Here is a 17,789-nt window from a genome sequence, read left to right on the forward strand (position 1 = left end):
ACACACACACACACACACACACACACACACACACACACACACACACAGTGTGATCAAGCCAGCGGAGAGGACAAATCTCTGTAGGAAGGTGGGGAGCTGTCTCTGGACTTTTGTGAATGATTTTGACTACTGATCAGTCATTAAAAAGGTCATCTGCAGGTAGGAGGGGCTTATCTGTGCCTGGAGGCCAAGGTAAACTTGCTGAGCTGACTCCCGGTTGGTGACCCCTCCCTCCTTGTCTCCCCCTCGCCCAGGTCTTAGTGACTGACTCAGCCAGGGGCAGGACTGGACTCTGACCTTCGCTTGCTCGGCCCCTGCTTCCGCCCTGGTCCAAAGTCTCCTGAGAGAAGCAAACCAATAAAGTCTTGAGCTGAAGCAAACCCTGGTGTCCACTGTGAAAACTCATTCAAACCTCAGCTGAGCACTGTGGGGCATGGCTGTGTGTGTCCTGGGTGTGCCCGTGCCTCCCAGGGGAAAGGGACGAATCCAGTTGCTCCTCCGAGCATCTTACAAACACACTGGAAACTCACAACAGACAAGAGGGGTTCTGGCAAAAATCACTGCATGTGACAGTGAAGCAAACACACACACACACGAAACGGCAGACCTTCATGCCAACTGAGCATGATGACACAAACATGTGACACCAGCTCTGGGGAGGGCGAGGCAGGAGGGTAGGGAGTTCGGGGACAATGTGGCTACAGGAGATCTTCCTAACGTCTCAAAAGCAAGCAAATAAGCACACAGAGAGGAAGGTTCTTCAGCTACGATGACCTTCCAAGTAGCTCGAACAATGTGTGCCATTGCACAAGCAGCAAGCCTTCATCCTCAAGCACACAAACACACCGCCAATCACACAGTGTGCTGAGGCAGGTGGAGGAAGGTGGAAAAGTCTTTTCTAGATGCGATGTACGAAGAAAATGTCATCCCTGCTGAGACTGCAAGGGCAAAGCAGTGAATACATGGGCTGGCAAAACTGCTCAGTGGGAAGAACGAGAGGACCCCAGTTCATTCCCAGAACCCTCAGTCAGTGGCTCACAAGGCCTATACCTCTTTTGTTGTTTGTTTTTGTTTTTTGAGGTACGGGTTCTCTGTGTAACAGTCCTGGCTGTCTTGAACAGCCACCATGCCCAGCCCAGCTTGTAACTCTTGTTCCAGGAGGTCCAGCATCCTGTCCTGGCCTCAGAGGGCATGCAAACACCCTTGTGCATACCCCCCCCCACATAAATTTAAACATAATTAAGCCAATAAATGAGAAGGGAGTTCAGCACGAGGGCTGAGAAGGCAGGCAGGACTGAGGTCTCAAAGGGTGGCTCATGCCCGTTACACAGTACTAGGGAAGATGAAGCAAGAGGATTGCTGGAGGGCTAGAGAGATGGCTCAGAGGTTAAGAACACTGACCACTCTTCCAGAGGTCCTGAGTTCAATTCCCAGCACCCAGCACCCACATGGCAGCTCACACGGTCTGTAACTCCGAGATGTGACACTCTCACACAGACATACATTCAGACAAAACCACCAATCCACATAAAATAAAGATAAATAAACTATTTTCAAAAACCTGGAGTTTGAGGCAACCTGGACTACATAGTTAGAGTTAGGATAATGTAGTGAGACCTTGTCTCAAAATAAAATATAAAAGGATGCTGGGTGTGGCAGCCCACATCTTTAATCCCAGTACTTTGGAGCCAGAGGTCTACAAAATGAATCCAGTATAGCCAGGGCTGCACAGAGAAACCCTGTCTCAGAAAAAAAAAAAAAAAAAGGAAAAGCAAAGAATAAAAAAGAATAAAAGAAAAATAAATTTGAAAGCAGGCACGGTGGTTCATCTCTGTGTGTTTGAGGACAGCCTGGTCTATAGAGTGAGTGCCAGGACAGCCAAGGCTACACAGGAAACCCTGTCTTGAAAAAGAAAGAACAAAAAAAGAAAAAAAATTGAAAAATATTTATATAATATATATTATACATATAATTATATATCAATATATTCTTATATATAATTATATATTTTACATTATACATAATGATTATAATATATATATAATTATGAGTAGGTGGCTGGAGGGATGATGGTAACGAGCACTGACAGTTCTTCCAAAGGATCTGGGGTTCCATTTTCAACATCCATAAGACAGTTTACAACTGTTTATAGCTCTGGTCCCAAAAGATCTGGTCCCGAAAGATCTGACGCCCTCTCCTGGCATCTGAGAGCACTGCACACAAGTGTTTTACATATATACGGGCAAAACATACATAAAAAATTTAAATTTTTTTTTTTTTAGAATTTTGAAATTATTTCTAATTATGTGTAGGTCTGTCTGAGGTTGTGTGCATGTGAGCGCAGGTGCCCTTAGAGGCTGGAAGCGTCAGATCTCCTGGAGATGGAGTTTCAGAAGGCAGCTAGGAGATGAACTCCGGTCCTCTGGAAGAACAGCAAGTGTTCTTGTCTGCTAAGCCATCTCTCCAGACCTTTAAATAATGATGAAAAAATGTAGGTAGCCAGGCAGGGCGGCACACGGTAGGTGAGTTTGAGGCCAGCCTAGTCTCCATAGTAACTTTGAGGCCAGTCCAAGCTGCACAGTGAGACTGTCTCTACTTAAATACATAAATAAAGCAGGGGTTTGTTTGCTCATTTTTCAAGACAGCATTTCTCTGTGTAGCGTTGGCTGTCCTAGACTCACTTTTTAGACCAGGCTGGCCTCGAACTCACAGCAATCTGCCTGCCTCTGCCTCTGCTGGGATTAAAGGCGAGCACCGCCACCTCTGGCTAGAGTACCAGTTAAGAATATTTTACTTACTATCATCGTGATGAGCATGCACGTGAGAAAGTGACCATGTGGAGGTCAGACATCAGCTTTCAGGAATCAGTTGTCTTTTTCCTCCTTGTATTGTCCAGTTTGCTCCAGCTCTGGCTCTATTTGTTTCTTGAGACAGGGTTTCTCTAAGAAGCCCAAGATGGCCTTAAATCCAGCATCCTTCTGCCTCAGCCCCCTAAGTCCTGGGGTTACAGCCAAGCACCACCACACCTAGCCATGTTACAGAGTTAATGTATTTGTTTTTAATGTCTGTGTATTTGTGTTTGTATGCCGGGTGTGTGCGGGTGTCCACAGAGGCCAGATGAGGTCACTGGATCCCCTGGAGCTGACGACAGGGGTTGTGAGCCATCTGATGTGGGTACTGGAAATTGAACTTGGAATACTCCGGAAGAGCAGTAAGTGCTCTTAAACACCAAACCTCCTCTCTTGTCCATGTTACAGAGTTAAGACTGCATCTTCATCCAGAGCAGTGGTGCATGCCTGTAATCCCAGCACCCAGGGAGGCAGAGACAGGTGATCTCTGAGTTCAAGGCTACAGAACAAGTCCAGGACAGCTAAGGCTACACAGAGAAATCCTGTCTCGAAAAACAAACAAACCAAAAACAAAAAAACTAAATCACAAAACAGCTGTATCTTCAACGAAGACTAAAGTGTAAGGGTACATGGGAGGAAAGACAGACAGACAGGCAGACAGACACAATTTATGTATCTCTGGCTGGCCTTGAATTCACAGAGATCCTTCTGCCTCTGCCTCCATAGTTCTGGAATTAAAGGCATATGCCACCATACCTAGGCTAAAACCAAAGTTCTTGAAGGATTTGAAAAGAGAAAGTCAGAGAATTTACTTTGCATTCCCAAACACTGGCTCCCACAGCAGAGGATCAGAGTAAGCTGCACAGGATAAAGTGGAAAAGGAAATACTTGTTTTACTTTAATTGTATGGAATATTTACATGCATACCTGTTGAATCTCCCAGAACTAGGGTTATGGATGGTTATGAGCTACCATGTAGGTAGCAAGAATTGAACCCAGTTCCTCTGTAAAAGGAGGTGCTCTTAACCATTGAGTCATCTCTCCAGCCCCTGGGGTTTTTGGTGTTTTGTTTTTCGTGACAGGGTTTCTCTGTGTAGCCCTGGCTGTCCTGGACTCACTCTGTAGACCAGGCTGACTCCAAACTCACAGAGATCCTCCAGCCTCTGCCTCCGAGAGCGAGGGGATTACAGGGATGCAAACCAGCACCCAGCTTAGGTCTTACTTTTTAAAGCAGCTGTGTGTTAGTGATTCTTCATGACAGAATTTATTGTGTTGACCTGAGATCTATTCCTAGAACTTAGTAAAGGTGGAAAGAGAAAGCAGACTTCATAAAGCTGTTCCGTGACGTCCTCACATGCACTGCGGCATGCGTGCCCACACACTAACTCAGACAATTATTAGCGGGAAAAAAAAATTAAAGAAATTAGTGTCTTAGGGAAAAATTTGGATGTTCATTTGTGGAGTCTTAGATACCAAAGCTGATTGTCCAAAAAAGCTATATATATATATATTTTTTACTCCCTTCATTTGTTAAATGCTCTTTCTACAAGACATCCATTGCAAAAGCCTGTCTATAAACAAGTCATTTGTTTTGTTTCGTTTTGCTTTTTTTCAAGACAGGGTTTCTCTGTGGAGCCCTGGCTGTCCTGGAACTCAATTTGTAGACCAGGCTGGCCTGGAACTCAGAGATCTGCCTGCCTTTGCCTCCTAGAGTGCTGGGACCAAAGGTGTATGACATCATGCCCGGCTTAAACAAGGTTCTTCATCACAAGGGTCTCACCCAAAGCCTCACCACTAACTCTTTAACATCATAGTAGGTGTTAACTAAGCATGACATGACTGTTTAAGGTAGAAATTTATAAGTTCCTGCAGAATGAACCTTTCCTGACTTAACAACTTTCACCTGTTGAATTTTTTTGTTTTTTGCAGATTCTGAGTTGGGTTAAGAATTTAAAGCTAAGGACAGGCATAGTGGCAAACACCTTTAATTCCAGCCCTCAAGGGGCAGGGGAATCTCTGTGAGTTCCAGGGCAGCCTGGTCTACATAGTGAGTTCCAGAACAGCTATGTAGAGACATCTCAAAAACAAAACAAAACAACAAAAATAATTTACCGTTAAAAATTTGAGCCAGGCTGTGGTGGCACACGCCTTTAATGCCAGAACTCGGGAAGCAGACGCAGGCGGATCTCTGTGAGTTTGAGGCCAGCCTGGTCTACAAATCCAGTCCAGAACATCCAGGCTACACAGAAAAGCCCTGTCTCCACACTGCCCCCTGCACCTCAAAGAACTTGAATTTGAGTCAGACTGCCTGACTCATAGCTAAATCCTATTCCATGCTGTTAATTTACGGCAGATTCCCAAATTGCTTGTGAAATACAATACTAACTCACAAATTTGAAGGTTTTGAATAAGTAGTATAGAACAAGGCAAGTTGTACAGTGCCTGGCACAAATTTATCAGAGTGAGCCATGAGCAGTGGCACACGGCTGTAATCCCAGCATTTGGGAGGCAGAGGCCAGGAGGATCTCTGAGTTTGAGGCCAGCCTGGACAGCCAAGGCTACACAGAGAAACCCTGTCTCAAAAAAACAACAAATAAGTAAATAAACAAAAAGAAAGAAAATATTGTTTTAGCCAGGCGCGGTGTGATCACAGTGCCTGTAATCCCTACACTCAGGAAGGCAGAGGCAGGCGGATTTCTGAGTTCGAGGGCAGCTTTGTCTACAAAGCAACAGTCAGGCTACAAAGAGAGACCCTGTCTCAGAAACAAACAAAACTAAACTAAAAACAAACAAACAAACCTATCAGAAGTGCTGCTGCTGCTCTTTCTTCTAAGATTTAGCTCTATTATTGCCTTTTGCTCAAAGTGGTACCCTCAGCTGGGCGTGGTGGCATATGCACTTAGTCCCAACATTCGAAGGCAGAGGCAGAGTATCTCTGTAAATTCGAAGCCTGCTTGGCTTACGTTATGATTTCCAGGCCAGCCAAAGCTATATAGGGAGACCCTGTCTGGGAAAAATAAAAAAATGGCATCCTGCATGGCCAACACAGCGCTTGGCGATGCCCCTGAGCATCCGTTGCTCTCCAGGCACTGGAGAACAGAACAGCAGACGTCCACCTTGGTGGGATGCATGGGAAAATACAACAGGGAACGGAGTTCTCGCCTTCGATGTCCTCTTGGCTTCGTGAAGCGTGGCCCCAAACTAAAGCGGGGGAGCAAACGTCCCCCCCCCCCCAACAAGACACTCTTGGACTCCCTGCAGGAAGTGAATCGCACAACTTCCGGCGCGCTCAGATGACGCACGGCCCCGGGCTTCCGTGTTGGGAGCCCGCTACAGAACCTGGGACGCGGGGAGCTGGGGTCCGGGCGGCAGCGGGGCTGCCCGCGGGCCCGGTGTTGGGGATGCACCGGCGCGGGGTGGGAGCTGGCGCCATCGCCAAGAAGAAGCTCGCCGAGGTGAGCGGGAAGGAAGCCGGGCCGAAGCCGGTTCTGCCCTCGCGTCACCGAATTCTCCCGGAGCGGAGTTCTCTTTCCCTAAACCTTCTAAGAATCTGTAGAAGACAGGCTTTCCGGAGCCCCGGAATGAATGCATTGGAGGAGTGTCAGGAGGCCGCCTGTTAAGTCGCTATTTAAGGCAGATCCTTACCCTTTCGCACTAAAGCTGTGGCAGCACACATGGGAGCCTTCGCGCTCACTGTCTCTACTCACGCCGGTCTTTTTGTCTGACAGGCCAAGTATAAGGAGCGAGGGACTGTCTTGGCTGAGGACCAGCTGGCGCAGGTGAGTGGTTGTAAGGTTCCAGGCAGGAAGACAGATGGAACAGGGCTGGTCAGTATACCTTGGATGGTATAGGTTGTCTAGACTCAACTAAGAATAGGGTGTCAGGCAGATTCAGATTTCGTTTTAGGGAGATTTGATAATAATACTAGCTTAGATTATTAAAAAAAATTATTTATTGTGTATATAGTGTTCCACCTGCACACCAGAAGAGGGCACCAGATCACATTATAGATGGTCGTGAGCTTGGGTCCTGGGAATTGAACTCAGGACCTCTGCTTCAGAGCAGCCAGTGCTCTTAACCTCTGAGCCATCTCTCCAGCACCTAGCTAAGATTTTTGAGTGATTAGACTTGTGCGTTTTCTCCTCCCCTTTCCCCTTTTTACTTTACTTGATTATTGTTTTTTGTTTGTTTGAGACAGGGTTTCTCTGTGTAGCCTTGGCTGTCCTGGACTCGCTTTGTAGACCAGGCTGGGCTTGAACTCACAGTGATCCGACTGCCTCCCTTAGTGCTGGGATCTGGTTGATTTTTTTTTTTTTTAATGTATTCAATGTTATGTCTGCACGTAGGCCTGCACACCAGAAGAGCCCTTCAGATCTCATTATATGATGACTGTGAGCCACCCTGTGGGTGCTGGGAATTGAACTCAGGACCTCTGGAAGAGCAGCCAGGGCTTTTAACCTCTGAGCCATCTCTCCAGCCTGATTGATTGATTGATTCATTCATTCATTATTTTTAAGGTGCTGTCTTACTGCCCAGGCTGAGCTCCCAGCTTGTAATTCTTCAGTCTCTGTCTTCTGAGTAGCATATGCCCCCTCTCCCACCCCTTTTACATACGTGGTCACGTTCAATCCTCATTACAATTCTTTGTCAACCTAAATTAAAAAAAAAAAAAAAGTTGTTCAATGAGCTAGGGATGTACTTCAGAGGTAGAGTGTTTGCCTAACGTGCACAGGTACCTGAACACCATTATCAGCACAGCAAAAATCTAAACAAATTTAAAATCAGAATGATAACTTCTCTTAGGAATACTGATTTTTGGCTAGACAATGGTGGTACACTCCTTTAATCCCAGCACTCAGGAGGCAGAGGCAGATGGATCTCTGAGTTCCAGACCAGGCTGGTCTACACAGTGAGTTCTGTGACAGCCAGGGCTACATAGAGAAATCTTGTCTCGAAAAACAAAATAAAAAACAAAACTGATATGTTTTTGCGAATTACATTGCATTGCAGTGGGAACAGCATAGCACTGGGAAATCACAAGCCAGTGAAATTCATGAGCATATCAAAAAGAAGTTGCGACAAAAAAATAAAAACATATTATGTGAGATATATTGAAATGACAGTCTTTAGTCACAGAGATTAATAATAAGAATGGTGTTGTTCAAGGTTTAAAAGTCTGCTGGGTAGGTGCCTTTTTGAAATTTTGTTTTATTTGGTATTTTGAGATAGGGTCTTTATGTAGTCCTGGAGCTCACAGAGACCCTCCTGCCTCTGCCTCCCAAGTGCTGGGATTAACGCCATGTGCCCACAAGCCTGGCCCTTTTTTGTTTTTGTTTTTGTTTTGAGTTAGGGTCTCCCTGTGTATCATTGGTAAGGAACTAGCTGTGTTGAGCAGGCTGGCCCTGAAGTAGGCTATCTGCCTGCCTCTGTCCACCCAGGGCTGGGATTAAAGGGACATGCCACCACACTCACATCCCTTATTACATTTTTTGTAATGATTAGTATCAAACCGCCAGGGCTTGGCATATGCTGATTATGTCTTATCACTGAACTGCCTCAACTTACGGCTTTTCATTTTAGATGCCACACAATAATGATTATATGCCTGACTTGTGGCACCTGTCAGTCATAGCATCTGGGAACGCCCCTGGAGGGTGGATGAGTGATGGAGCTCAGATTCCTCCTTTAACATTACTGTTTTGTGTGTGGACTCTGAATGCACTTGAGTATTGTGATTGGTGAAGAAGAGGAGGTGGTGCATACATGCATGCAGGGGCCAGAAGCGTGTCAGACCCCCTGGAGCTAGAGTTTAGATAGTTACAAAGCACCCAGTGTGAGCACTGAGAGCCAAACTCTGGTTCTTGGCAGGGGAAGTAGTGTACTTTTAACCTTAGTTATTTCTTCAGTTCCTTGATCCTTACACTAAACCCTCCCAAGTGCTTAACCACATTTCCTAGATTATGCTTTTTGTTTTCTTTCCTTTTTGTCTGATTTTTGAAAAACATGGTTTTTCTGTGTAACAGAACCCTAGTTGTCCTGAACTCAATTTGTAGACCAGCCTGTCTTAGAACTCACAGAGATTGAACTACCTCTGGGCGCTCAGGACCAAAGGTGTGTGCCACCACTGCCTGGCTGATTATGCTTTTAAGAAGCACTTATATTGGGGTTGGAGAGATGGCTCATTAGCTAAGAGTGCTTACTGCTCTTGCAGAGGACTTGGGTTCTCAACCCCCACATGGCAGCTTACAAGTGCCTATAATTCCAGGTCCAGGACATCCAAAAACTTACCTCCTCAGACTAGGCTCCTGCACACATACGGTACATACAGACACTCAAACAGGTACACATAAGATAAATAAATATTAAAAGGTAAACAAATAAAAGCTCTTGCTTTACAGGGCATTGGTGATACATGCCTCTAACCCTAGCACCTGGGAGGCAGAGGCATCAAATCTCTGAGTTCCAAGCCAGCTTAATCTACAGAGTGAGTTCTAGGATAGTCAAGGCTACACAGAGAAACCCTGTCTTTAGAAAACAAAACAGCTGGGCCCCCACTGGCGTATGCCTGTGATCCCAGTGCTCTGGGAGGCGGAGGCAGGTTTACCTCTGTGAGTTTGATGTGAGCCTGATCTACAAAGTGAGTCCAGGAAAGGATAATTCAGATAAAACAAAAGATACTGAAGTCTCCAAATGCAGCTTTGGGCTGCAGCATGCTCCACCATACCAGTTCTTCATCTGGAATTGTACCGAGAGGTACAATTGAAGGAACGTTCAATAAACAGTACAATAGTGGCTAACATTTGTGTTTGCAGGGTGTTTTCTTCCTTCTTTCTTTCTTTTTTTTAGATAGTGTTTCACTGTGTAGCCTTGGCTGTCCTGGAACCCACTTTGTAGACCAGGCTGGCCTCAAATTCACAGAAACCTGCCTGCCTCTACCTTCTGAGTGCCACCATTGCCTGGCTATTCTTTCATTTCTCAAGACAAAAAATGGTAGATGTACTTTCAGTTTAATGAATTTTTCCAGGAAGAAGAAAAGAAGCACATTAGACATGAACATTGATTATCAGAACAGGGACATAAAAAAACAGATACAGATTTTAGAATGGAGGAAACAATATCATCTCATTTTCTTTCCTTTTTCTTTATTTAATGTTGTTTTATGTGCATAATCCTTGGAATTGGCATTATAGACAGTTGTTAACTGCCATGTGAGTGGTGGGAATTGAACCTGGGTCCATTTGGAAGAGCAGACAGTGCTTTTGACCACTAAGCCATCTCTCCAGCCCTTCATCTCATTTCTTTTTGTTTTTCAAGACAGTCTCTCTTTATAGCCCTGACTGTCCTGGAACTCTCTCTGAAGTCCAGGCTGGCCGCCAAGATCATCTGCCTCTACCTCCCCAGTGCTGGAACTAAAGGTGTGCGCCACCACTGCCCAGCTGTCACCTCATTTCTGTCTACGACATAGCTGTACAAAAGTATAGAGAGGGACAGAGCACAAAGCTAAGCATCACTGCAAATGTCTGACCTCAGCACCTGGGTAGTGCCAGCAGGAGGATCAGGAATTCATGCAAACTGGGCTCCCTGAGATCCTGCCTCACTAAAAGGACGAGAGCACAGAATAAGTGGGCTGACAATAGATCTGAAGGAAACTGGTTATTTTTTTTGTTACATTTATTTGTGTGTAGTACATGGGCTCATGCCATAACAGATGTGAGGAGGCCAGAGGACAGCTTCCACCATGTGTGTCCCTGGGATTAAACTTGGGTTGTCAGGCTTGACAGCAAATGCCTTTAGCCCTGCGCCATCTCACCAGGCCGAGACAGGCGATTTTAGACTGTCGCCAGTCTGGGGACCTATCTTTAGCCTCTGATTACAGTTGGGTTGCTCTCTTCTCCCCTTGTTTTTCTTAACAGATGTCAAAACAGTTAGACATGTTCAAGACAAATCTAGAAGAATTTGCCAGCAAGCACAAGCAAGAAATCCGGAAGAATCCTGAGTTCCGAGTACAGTTCCAAGACATGTGTGCTACCATTGGGGTGGACCCTCTGGCCTGTAAGGAATTGTCTGTAGGGGTGTGCTGCTCTTGTGAAACTCTTATAGAAGCTCACCTGCTGTCATCACTTTTGTGCTTCTGTGGGGCCTCTCTGGATGCACCTGCAGGGAAATAGAGGTTGTATGTTTAGGGAACATCCAGGAGGATGCTGTGTGCCCTTCTGATGTGGAAGTTGGAGAGCATGGAGTACAGGCTGTAGGCACTATCTTACCTTGAATGTCTGTAGTGCACTTTGTCTTTTTTTCCTGGCTTTGTTCTTATTAGAAAAAGAAAAGTAGCTGGAGAGATGGCTCAGCAGTTAAGAGCACTGCTCTTCCAGAGGTCCTAAGTTCAATTCCCAGAACCACCTGGTGGCTCACAACCATCTATAATGAGATATGGTGCCCCCTTCTGGCCAGCAGGCACACCTGCAGGCAGAAGATTGTATAAATAATAAATAAAAACATCTGTTAAAAAGGTATTTTATTATTTTTAGTTATGTGTGTGTGTCGAGTAGGGGGTATGATGTGCAGGTGAGCCCCAGTGCCCTTACAGCCAGGGAGCTGGATTTATAGGCTTTGTAAGCTGCCTGCTTAGGTGCTGGCACCTCTGAAAGACCAAGAAATCTCTTAACCACCGAGCCACCTAAAAAGAAGTCCCATAAAGGAAGAAGTTTAGTGTTTGTTTGTTTTTAAGACAGGTTTCACTACATAGACTAGGCTGGTCTATAAGTCACAGAGATCTGTTCACTTCTATTTCTCTAGTTCTAGATAGATTCAGTTCTAATCCTAGTATTTTTTTTTTTTTTTTTTTTTTTTTTTCTTTTGAGACAGGGTTTCTCTGTGTAGCTTTGTAGCGTTGGCTGTCTTGGAACAGCTGTCTACTTGTAGACAGCTTGGTTACTTGGCTGTCTACTCTGTAGACCAGGCTAGCCTTAAACTTACACAGATCAGCCTGCTTCTGCCTCCCCAGTTCTGGGATTAAAGTGCACCCCCTCCCCCCCAGCTTTACAACTGACTTTGAAAAATGCGTTATTTATTTGTATGGGTGTTTTGTCTGCTTGTGTACCATGTTTGTGCCTGGTGCTTAAGGAGAACAGAAGAGGGCTTTAGATCCTCTGGGGCCCGAGTTACAGTTTTCAACCATCACTTTAAACTGAGTTATTTTGACACCCCTCTCATCCCCCCACTTTGAGACAGTAGCCCAGGCGGGTCCCAAACGGGTAAAAAAGTTTGAGGATGGCTTTGAAACTGCTGATCCTGCTGTCTTCCCCTTCAGGACGCTGGGATAGCAGGTGTGCACTGTGCATGCATATAGCTGGCTCGGAGGCTCTTCTTTAGCAACAAGGCAGCACTTACAGTTAGGTGGGAGACTTCCTGCACGGTAGATGCTTTAATCCATCATTGAAAGAAGAAAAATGATGAAAATGAATGAATAATACAGCTTTTATTTTTCTGTCTTTAGCTGGAAAAGGGTTTTGGTCTGAGATGCTGGGCGTTGGGGACTTCTATTATGAGCTGGGTGTCCAGATTATTGAAGTATGCCTGGCTCTAAAACATCGAAATGGAGGTAAGGGTGGTTGGTTCTTGTGGACTGGGCCTTAGACATAGTTTTTGGTTTACTTTTCTAAAATTCTATAGCCTGCATGCCTGCAAGGTCTTGAGACACATCTTAGCTATTTCATGTGGCTGAGTCTTTGGCAGGTCTCCCAAGCCAAGGTTAAATATGGAAAGAGGAAGCTGGTGTGATACTCTGGTGTACAGGAGTCTGGATTACGGTGTTCTCACTGTAACTGTAGGTAGATCTGCAGATCTGACCCGCCTCTTTAAAGTTTGGTAAGGCCAGCTGAGTCTTTGAGTTTCAGATTTATGACCTTAAAATTGGCCACCTGGGGCCAGTGAGATGACTCAACATGTACAAGTGTTTGCTGTGCAAGCCTGATTACATGAGTTCAATCCCTGCAACCCTCATGAAGGTGGAAGAGAGCTGCCTCCACAGACTAGTTTTCTGACTTCCATATGTACATTGTGCTATATCCACACATGTATTCCACACATAACACAGACACACTCAGTACTAATAACATTTTCAGAAACTTAGAAAATAAAAAAAGTCTTGCTACCCTGATAAGGGACATGCCTGTAATTTCGTTACAAAAAGCTTAGGCAGAATCATGACTTGGAGGCCAGCCTGGGCTAATAGGAAGGTAAGGCTACATGGGTTATGTAATGATCCTATATTTCAATAACATAAAACAGACCCAGGTGTGGTACAGCACCACCCTTCATGCCGAGCATTCAGGAGGCAGAGGCAGGCAGGTGTTGATGAACTCCAGGTGAACCTGGGTTATACAGTGAAGGACCTTGAGTCCTTCACTACATGGCCTGCCTGGGCTACCCAGCAGAGACCTTGTCTCCAAGAAACCAGACAATCAGATTGGCCATGTGGTAGAGACATCTTTTTGTTGTTTTGAGAAAAGGTCTGGTTATGTTGCCCAGTTTGGCCTGGAACTCATGGTCTGTCTCAGTCTCCTGAATGCAGGAAATCGAGGGGTAAGCCACCATGCTTATCTGCTGCCTTTGTTTTCAGATTTTCCTGGGCCTTCCTTATTGCAAATTTAGCAAGGTCTCAGGGCTCATTTTCTATGGTCTAACCTGTCATTTTAGGAGACTGAGGATCTAGAGTGACATTTGTTCTACGTAGTTGGCTGGAGAGGCTGTCCATGTATTTGAAGCAGTTGTAGCCATGGAGGTAATGTTTTCATTTTCTTTCTGTCCTTCTCCAACAGGTCTGATAACTCTGGAGGAGCTACATCAACAGGTGTTGAAAGGAAGGGGCAAGTTTGCTCAGGATGTCAGCCAGTAGGTCCTGCTTCTAACCCCTTGAAGTATTAAGGAGTTGTTTTTTTTGTTTTTTTGTTTTTTGTTTTTAAAGACGGTCTCAGGCAGTCTCAGGTGGTGGCGCAAGCCTTTAATCCTGCACTTGGGAGGCAGAGGCAGGCAGATCTCTCTAAGTTTGAGGCCAACCTGGGGTCTGCAGAGCTACTTTCAGGAAGCCAAGACCACATGAAGAAACCCTGTATCAAAAAAACCAAAAATATAAAAACAACCAGGGTCTCTGTGTAGCTCAGTCTAGCCTGAGAAGCTAGACTGAGGAGCTCAGAGTGGCCTTGAACTTCTGATCTCCCACCCGTGCACACCTCCTTAAATGTTGTGTGTATGGAGTGTTTTGCCTGCATGCATATCTGTCTACTGTGTGTGTACAGTTCCCATAGAAGCTGTAAAATGCCGTCAATGCTCTAGAACTGGAGTTTTGGTTGCGAGTTGCTATGTGGGTGCTCTGAGTAAAACCTAGTGCCGCCGCCTCTTTAGTGTTGTGATTATAGGCAGGCACAGCAGCTAGCTAGAAAGAACACTTTACAATCGGATAGTACTCCTTCTAGTCCTACAATGTCTAGGCTAGCTTTAGAACCATTCTTAACCTGTGTGACAAAGATGCATTCCTTTTTCCTGTTTTTGGTGGTATTGTGAATTGAACCTAGGTCCTTATCCTATGAACTACATCCCTAACCGTATAAAAACAGTGGGGAGGGGACAGGGTCTCACTATGTAGTCTAGAACACACTGTAGACCAGGCTGGTTTCAAATTCACATAACTCCAATCTGCCTCTTCCTTAGTGAGATTAAAGGTGTGTGCCATCACCTCTGGTGCATGTTAAATTTTTAATGTGTTGAGATTATTTATTTGATGTCAAAAAGACTAGAGCAGGCACTAAAAGCCTGGGATGCAGCCAGGTGACAGGGCATGCGTTGGCCTAGTTGACCCGACTGTGTGAACCCAGGTTGAGAGAAGATAAATAAATGGCTGTTCTAGATGTAGCTCCCACGAGTCCAGCCTCAAACGACATAAGGAAGACCAGAAATATTAAACAGCAAGCGGTGGCCTCTTTGTGCACCAGCTTTTTCAGAAGAGACAGGAGCTAGTGTATCCAAACCAATTTGAGTCTGCTCCTAGAGGGAGGGCATTCAGACCACTGATGTCCTTTCCTGCAGGGGCCTTGAACCTCCTGTGTGTGCTGCCTGTGTGTGATCTGCACACATTCTGTGGGTTTTATGTCTTTTCATGAGTTGCCAACTACAGTGAGAAAACAGCAGTGATTAGCTGCTGTTTGCTGTAGTTGACACCACTGCCTGTTGGCTCTTCGGATGCTATTCTTAGAATATCTGAGTGTCAGGCCTGACTTGCCAAGGGTCTTTGAGCTTCCTTTCCTCACTTCAGAGACGACCTGATCAGGGCCATCAAGAAGCTGAAAGCACTGGGCACTGGATTTGGCATCATCCCCGTGAGCGGCACTTACCTCATTCAGTCAGTCCCGGCTGAGCTCAATATGGATCACACCGTTGTGCTGCAGCTGGCCGAGGTAGGGCGTGCCTCAGAGATGCTCAGGAGCGGTTTCTACCTGTCTGCCTCAGGCCTTTTGCCAAGACTGTCCTATGGATGAACTACTCAGGCCTGTGCTCATTCAGCAGACATTTATGGAGCACTACAGTGCAATAATCCCGTCTAGGCTGTAAGAGAGGCTGATACAGTCCTCGCCCTTGAGGAGCTTACAGTCTAGTCAGGCAGGCAGACATGCAGACCACTGAATTTCTTGGGGGCAGACAGACCCTTTGATGTCTTAAACTAATCTGTAGGTTCCTCACAAACTTAAAACTTATTTGCCATCCCTCTGCCCTGGCCCTGGTTTCTCAGCATGCCTGAAGCATAAACATATGCCATCATCCTCATCTCCATGACACAGGGAAGATGTGTTCACTTTTCTTAACTCTGTAAAATAAAACAAAACTACATAAGCAGTGGGCTTTCAGCGTTGGAGGATGGGTAGGGTGAGGTGGTGCAGTGGCTTTGTATTTAAATATTTAGATGAAATTGATTATTATCCCCATTCCTTCTTGGTTAATCACTCGGAGTCTTCTCTTGGTGTGCTCTGGAGTTCTCTATGGAGGTGTAACTTGGTTTCTTAGTGCTTGGACCCATCGTTCTCCATCCTGTCTCCTGAAGTCGCCTCTCTCTGCTGGGAATTTTGATGTTCTTTTCTACACGCTCAGGCTTGTTGAAAGCGGTTTGTCCAGATATATGTCCTGCTTTTAGGCAGGCTAGGCAACAGTCTTAACTGATTGAGTTCCTGTTTATTCTTCCTTCCTCCAGAAAAACGGGTATGTGACTGTCAGTGAAATCAAAGCCAGTCTTAAATGGGAGACAGAACGAGCGCGCCAAGTGCTGGTATGTGACTAGAGATGGCCCTGGGGTCAGAGGCAGCCTTGTTTTAGTCCCTCTAGCCTGGAAGCCTGCTATCTGAACACTAGCAGGAAGTCCAGCCTCTCTGCCAGGAGAGCCAAGGCGGCAGCTGGCTTCTAACCGTGATATGCACACTAAGGGACCAATGGAACCCAGTAACTCTACTGGACTCTTGGAACCTGGAACTGTTGGTCAAGGACATGACAGCAATATATTTGCACTGGAAGTAATAGTATAGAGGAAAGGAAATTGGTAACCATTGAAAATATCTATTTGCAATTACAAGCTATATATTATACGGTAGATAATTTTGCTTATACAAACTTGTACTAGTAAAACACCTAGGCTCAAAAGAGGCAGCAGAAGGAAGGAACACTTTCAGTACCTTTTTTCTTACCCCAGCAATTTTTTTCACTTCTCTCCGTAAAATGGAGAACGTAAAATACATCCCTAACAACACTGGGCAGTCAGTCACAGCTTACCTTAGGAAGTCAGTCAATTGTGGATTAAGTACGGTCCTTCCCATTTGCTCCCTGCAAATGATCTTTCTCAAAGCCATCCATAACCCTGATCTCCACTTTTCTCTGGGGCGCTGGAGAGACAGAGGCAGTGGCTTTGACACTGTATACCATGTACTGTTGGAGTCCTGCATTCTTTCCACTACTTCCCATTACACTGCAGCTGGTAAGTTAAAATACTGAGTGCCAGTCACACCTTGGCTAAAGCCAAGCATCCCTGTTTGGGTGTATGAACAATGAAGGCATGTTTAGGTTCTCTGAAAACGTCTTAGAAGCTAAAGTGGGCATGGGGACTGCTTAGCTCCCCAAATGTTAACTGTAACCTCCCTTTTCCAATCAGTCCTCTTCCTCCCTCCAGGAACACCTGCTGAAGGAAGGACTAGCCTGGCTGGATCTGCAGGCTCCAGGGGAGGCCCACTACTGGCTGCCAGCCCTCTTCACAGATCTCTACTCCCAGGAGATATCAGCTGAGGAGGCCAAAGAAGCCTTCCCTTGAGTGTGGAGGGATACAAAGCAGGCCAGACAGGTCCTGCCTGTGAATAAACCTGGACAATTTTGTTTATAAACAAGTTCATTCCAAGTCTTCTTTGATCCTCCAATATTTTTTTAAAGTGGCTTCACATTTTGTCTGTTTTGGAGGAAGCCTCATCTATCCAGTAAGATAACCTGAGTAACAGAGATAGCAGCAAGCACTCAAAAATGACTCGCATTATGAATCTACAAATCCAGAGCCGAGACATGTACTGTCTCATGGCTAGCCTTAATATTAACTGAGACAAACCACCACTCCAGTAATGCACACCTTCTCACTCCTTTCCATCCTCGCAGATCTAGGCCTCACAGTAAGTCACCCTGACATCTTCCAGCGTCTTCTGTAGTTTTTCATGGAGACCGAACTATGTGAAGGAAACTGAAGTCTGGTGTGAGGTAGAGGAAAGCAGAGTTCAATGGAAACAGTCAACACTGCACCTCAACAATTTGTTCAAATTCCTCACTAGCTCTCAACCAGGTCCTGCAGAATCTAGGTGGGGAATTACTGAACACCTACCCTGTTCCCTTTTACATACACTGCCCGTAAGTCCTTACAGCAGC

General features: G+C 45.6%; 2 protein-coding genes across 3 annotated transcripts in view; both read left to right on the forward strand.

Annotated features, from left to right (window-relative positions):
* Positions 1–380, forward strand: part of Gip (gastric inhibitory polypeptide) — a 6,386-nt gene extending 6,006 nt beyond the window's left edge. For both annotated transcript variants that reach the window (XM_055620337.1, XM_055620338.1), the window contains exon 6: positions 255–380. In XM_055620337.1, the coding sequence (XP_055476312.1) occupies positions 255–261 (7 nt within the window). In that variant the 3' untranslated portion in view covers positions 262–380. The remainder of the gene's footprint in view (positions 1–254) is intronic.
* Positions 381–6,147: 5,767 nt separating this feature from the next.
* On the forward strand, positions 6,148–17,280 carry Snf8 (SNF8 subunit of ESCRT-II). Its single transcript, XM_055619551.1, has 8 exons — positions 6,148–6,304; positions 6,578–6,628; positions 10,763–10,901; positions 12,346–12,450; positions 13,670–13,742; positions 15,160–15,301; positions 16,090–16,164; positions 17,056–17,280. The coding sequence occupies exons 1-8, from the start codon at positions 6,251–6,253 to the stop codon at positions 17,191–17,193; spliced, it is 777 nt and encodes a 258-aa protein (XP_055475526.1). The 5' UTR covers positions 6,148–6,250; the 3' UTR covers positions 17,194–17,280.
* The last annotated feature ends 509 nt before the right edge of the window (positions 17,281–17,789 follow it).

The sequence above is a fragment of the Psammomys obesus genome, unplaced genomic scaffold, assembly GCF_907164565.1.
Source record: "Psammomys obesus unplaced genomic scaffold, mPsaObe1.curated_primary_1811, whole genome shotgun sequence".
Lineage (NCBI taxonomy): Eukaryota > Metazoa > Chordata > Mammalia > Rodentia > Muridae > Psammomys > Psammomys obesus.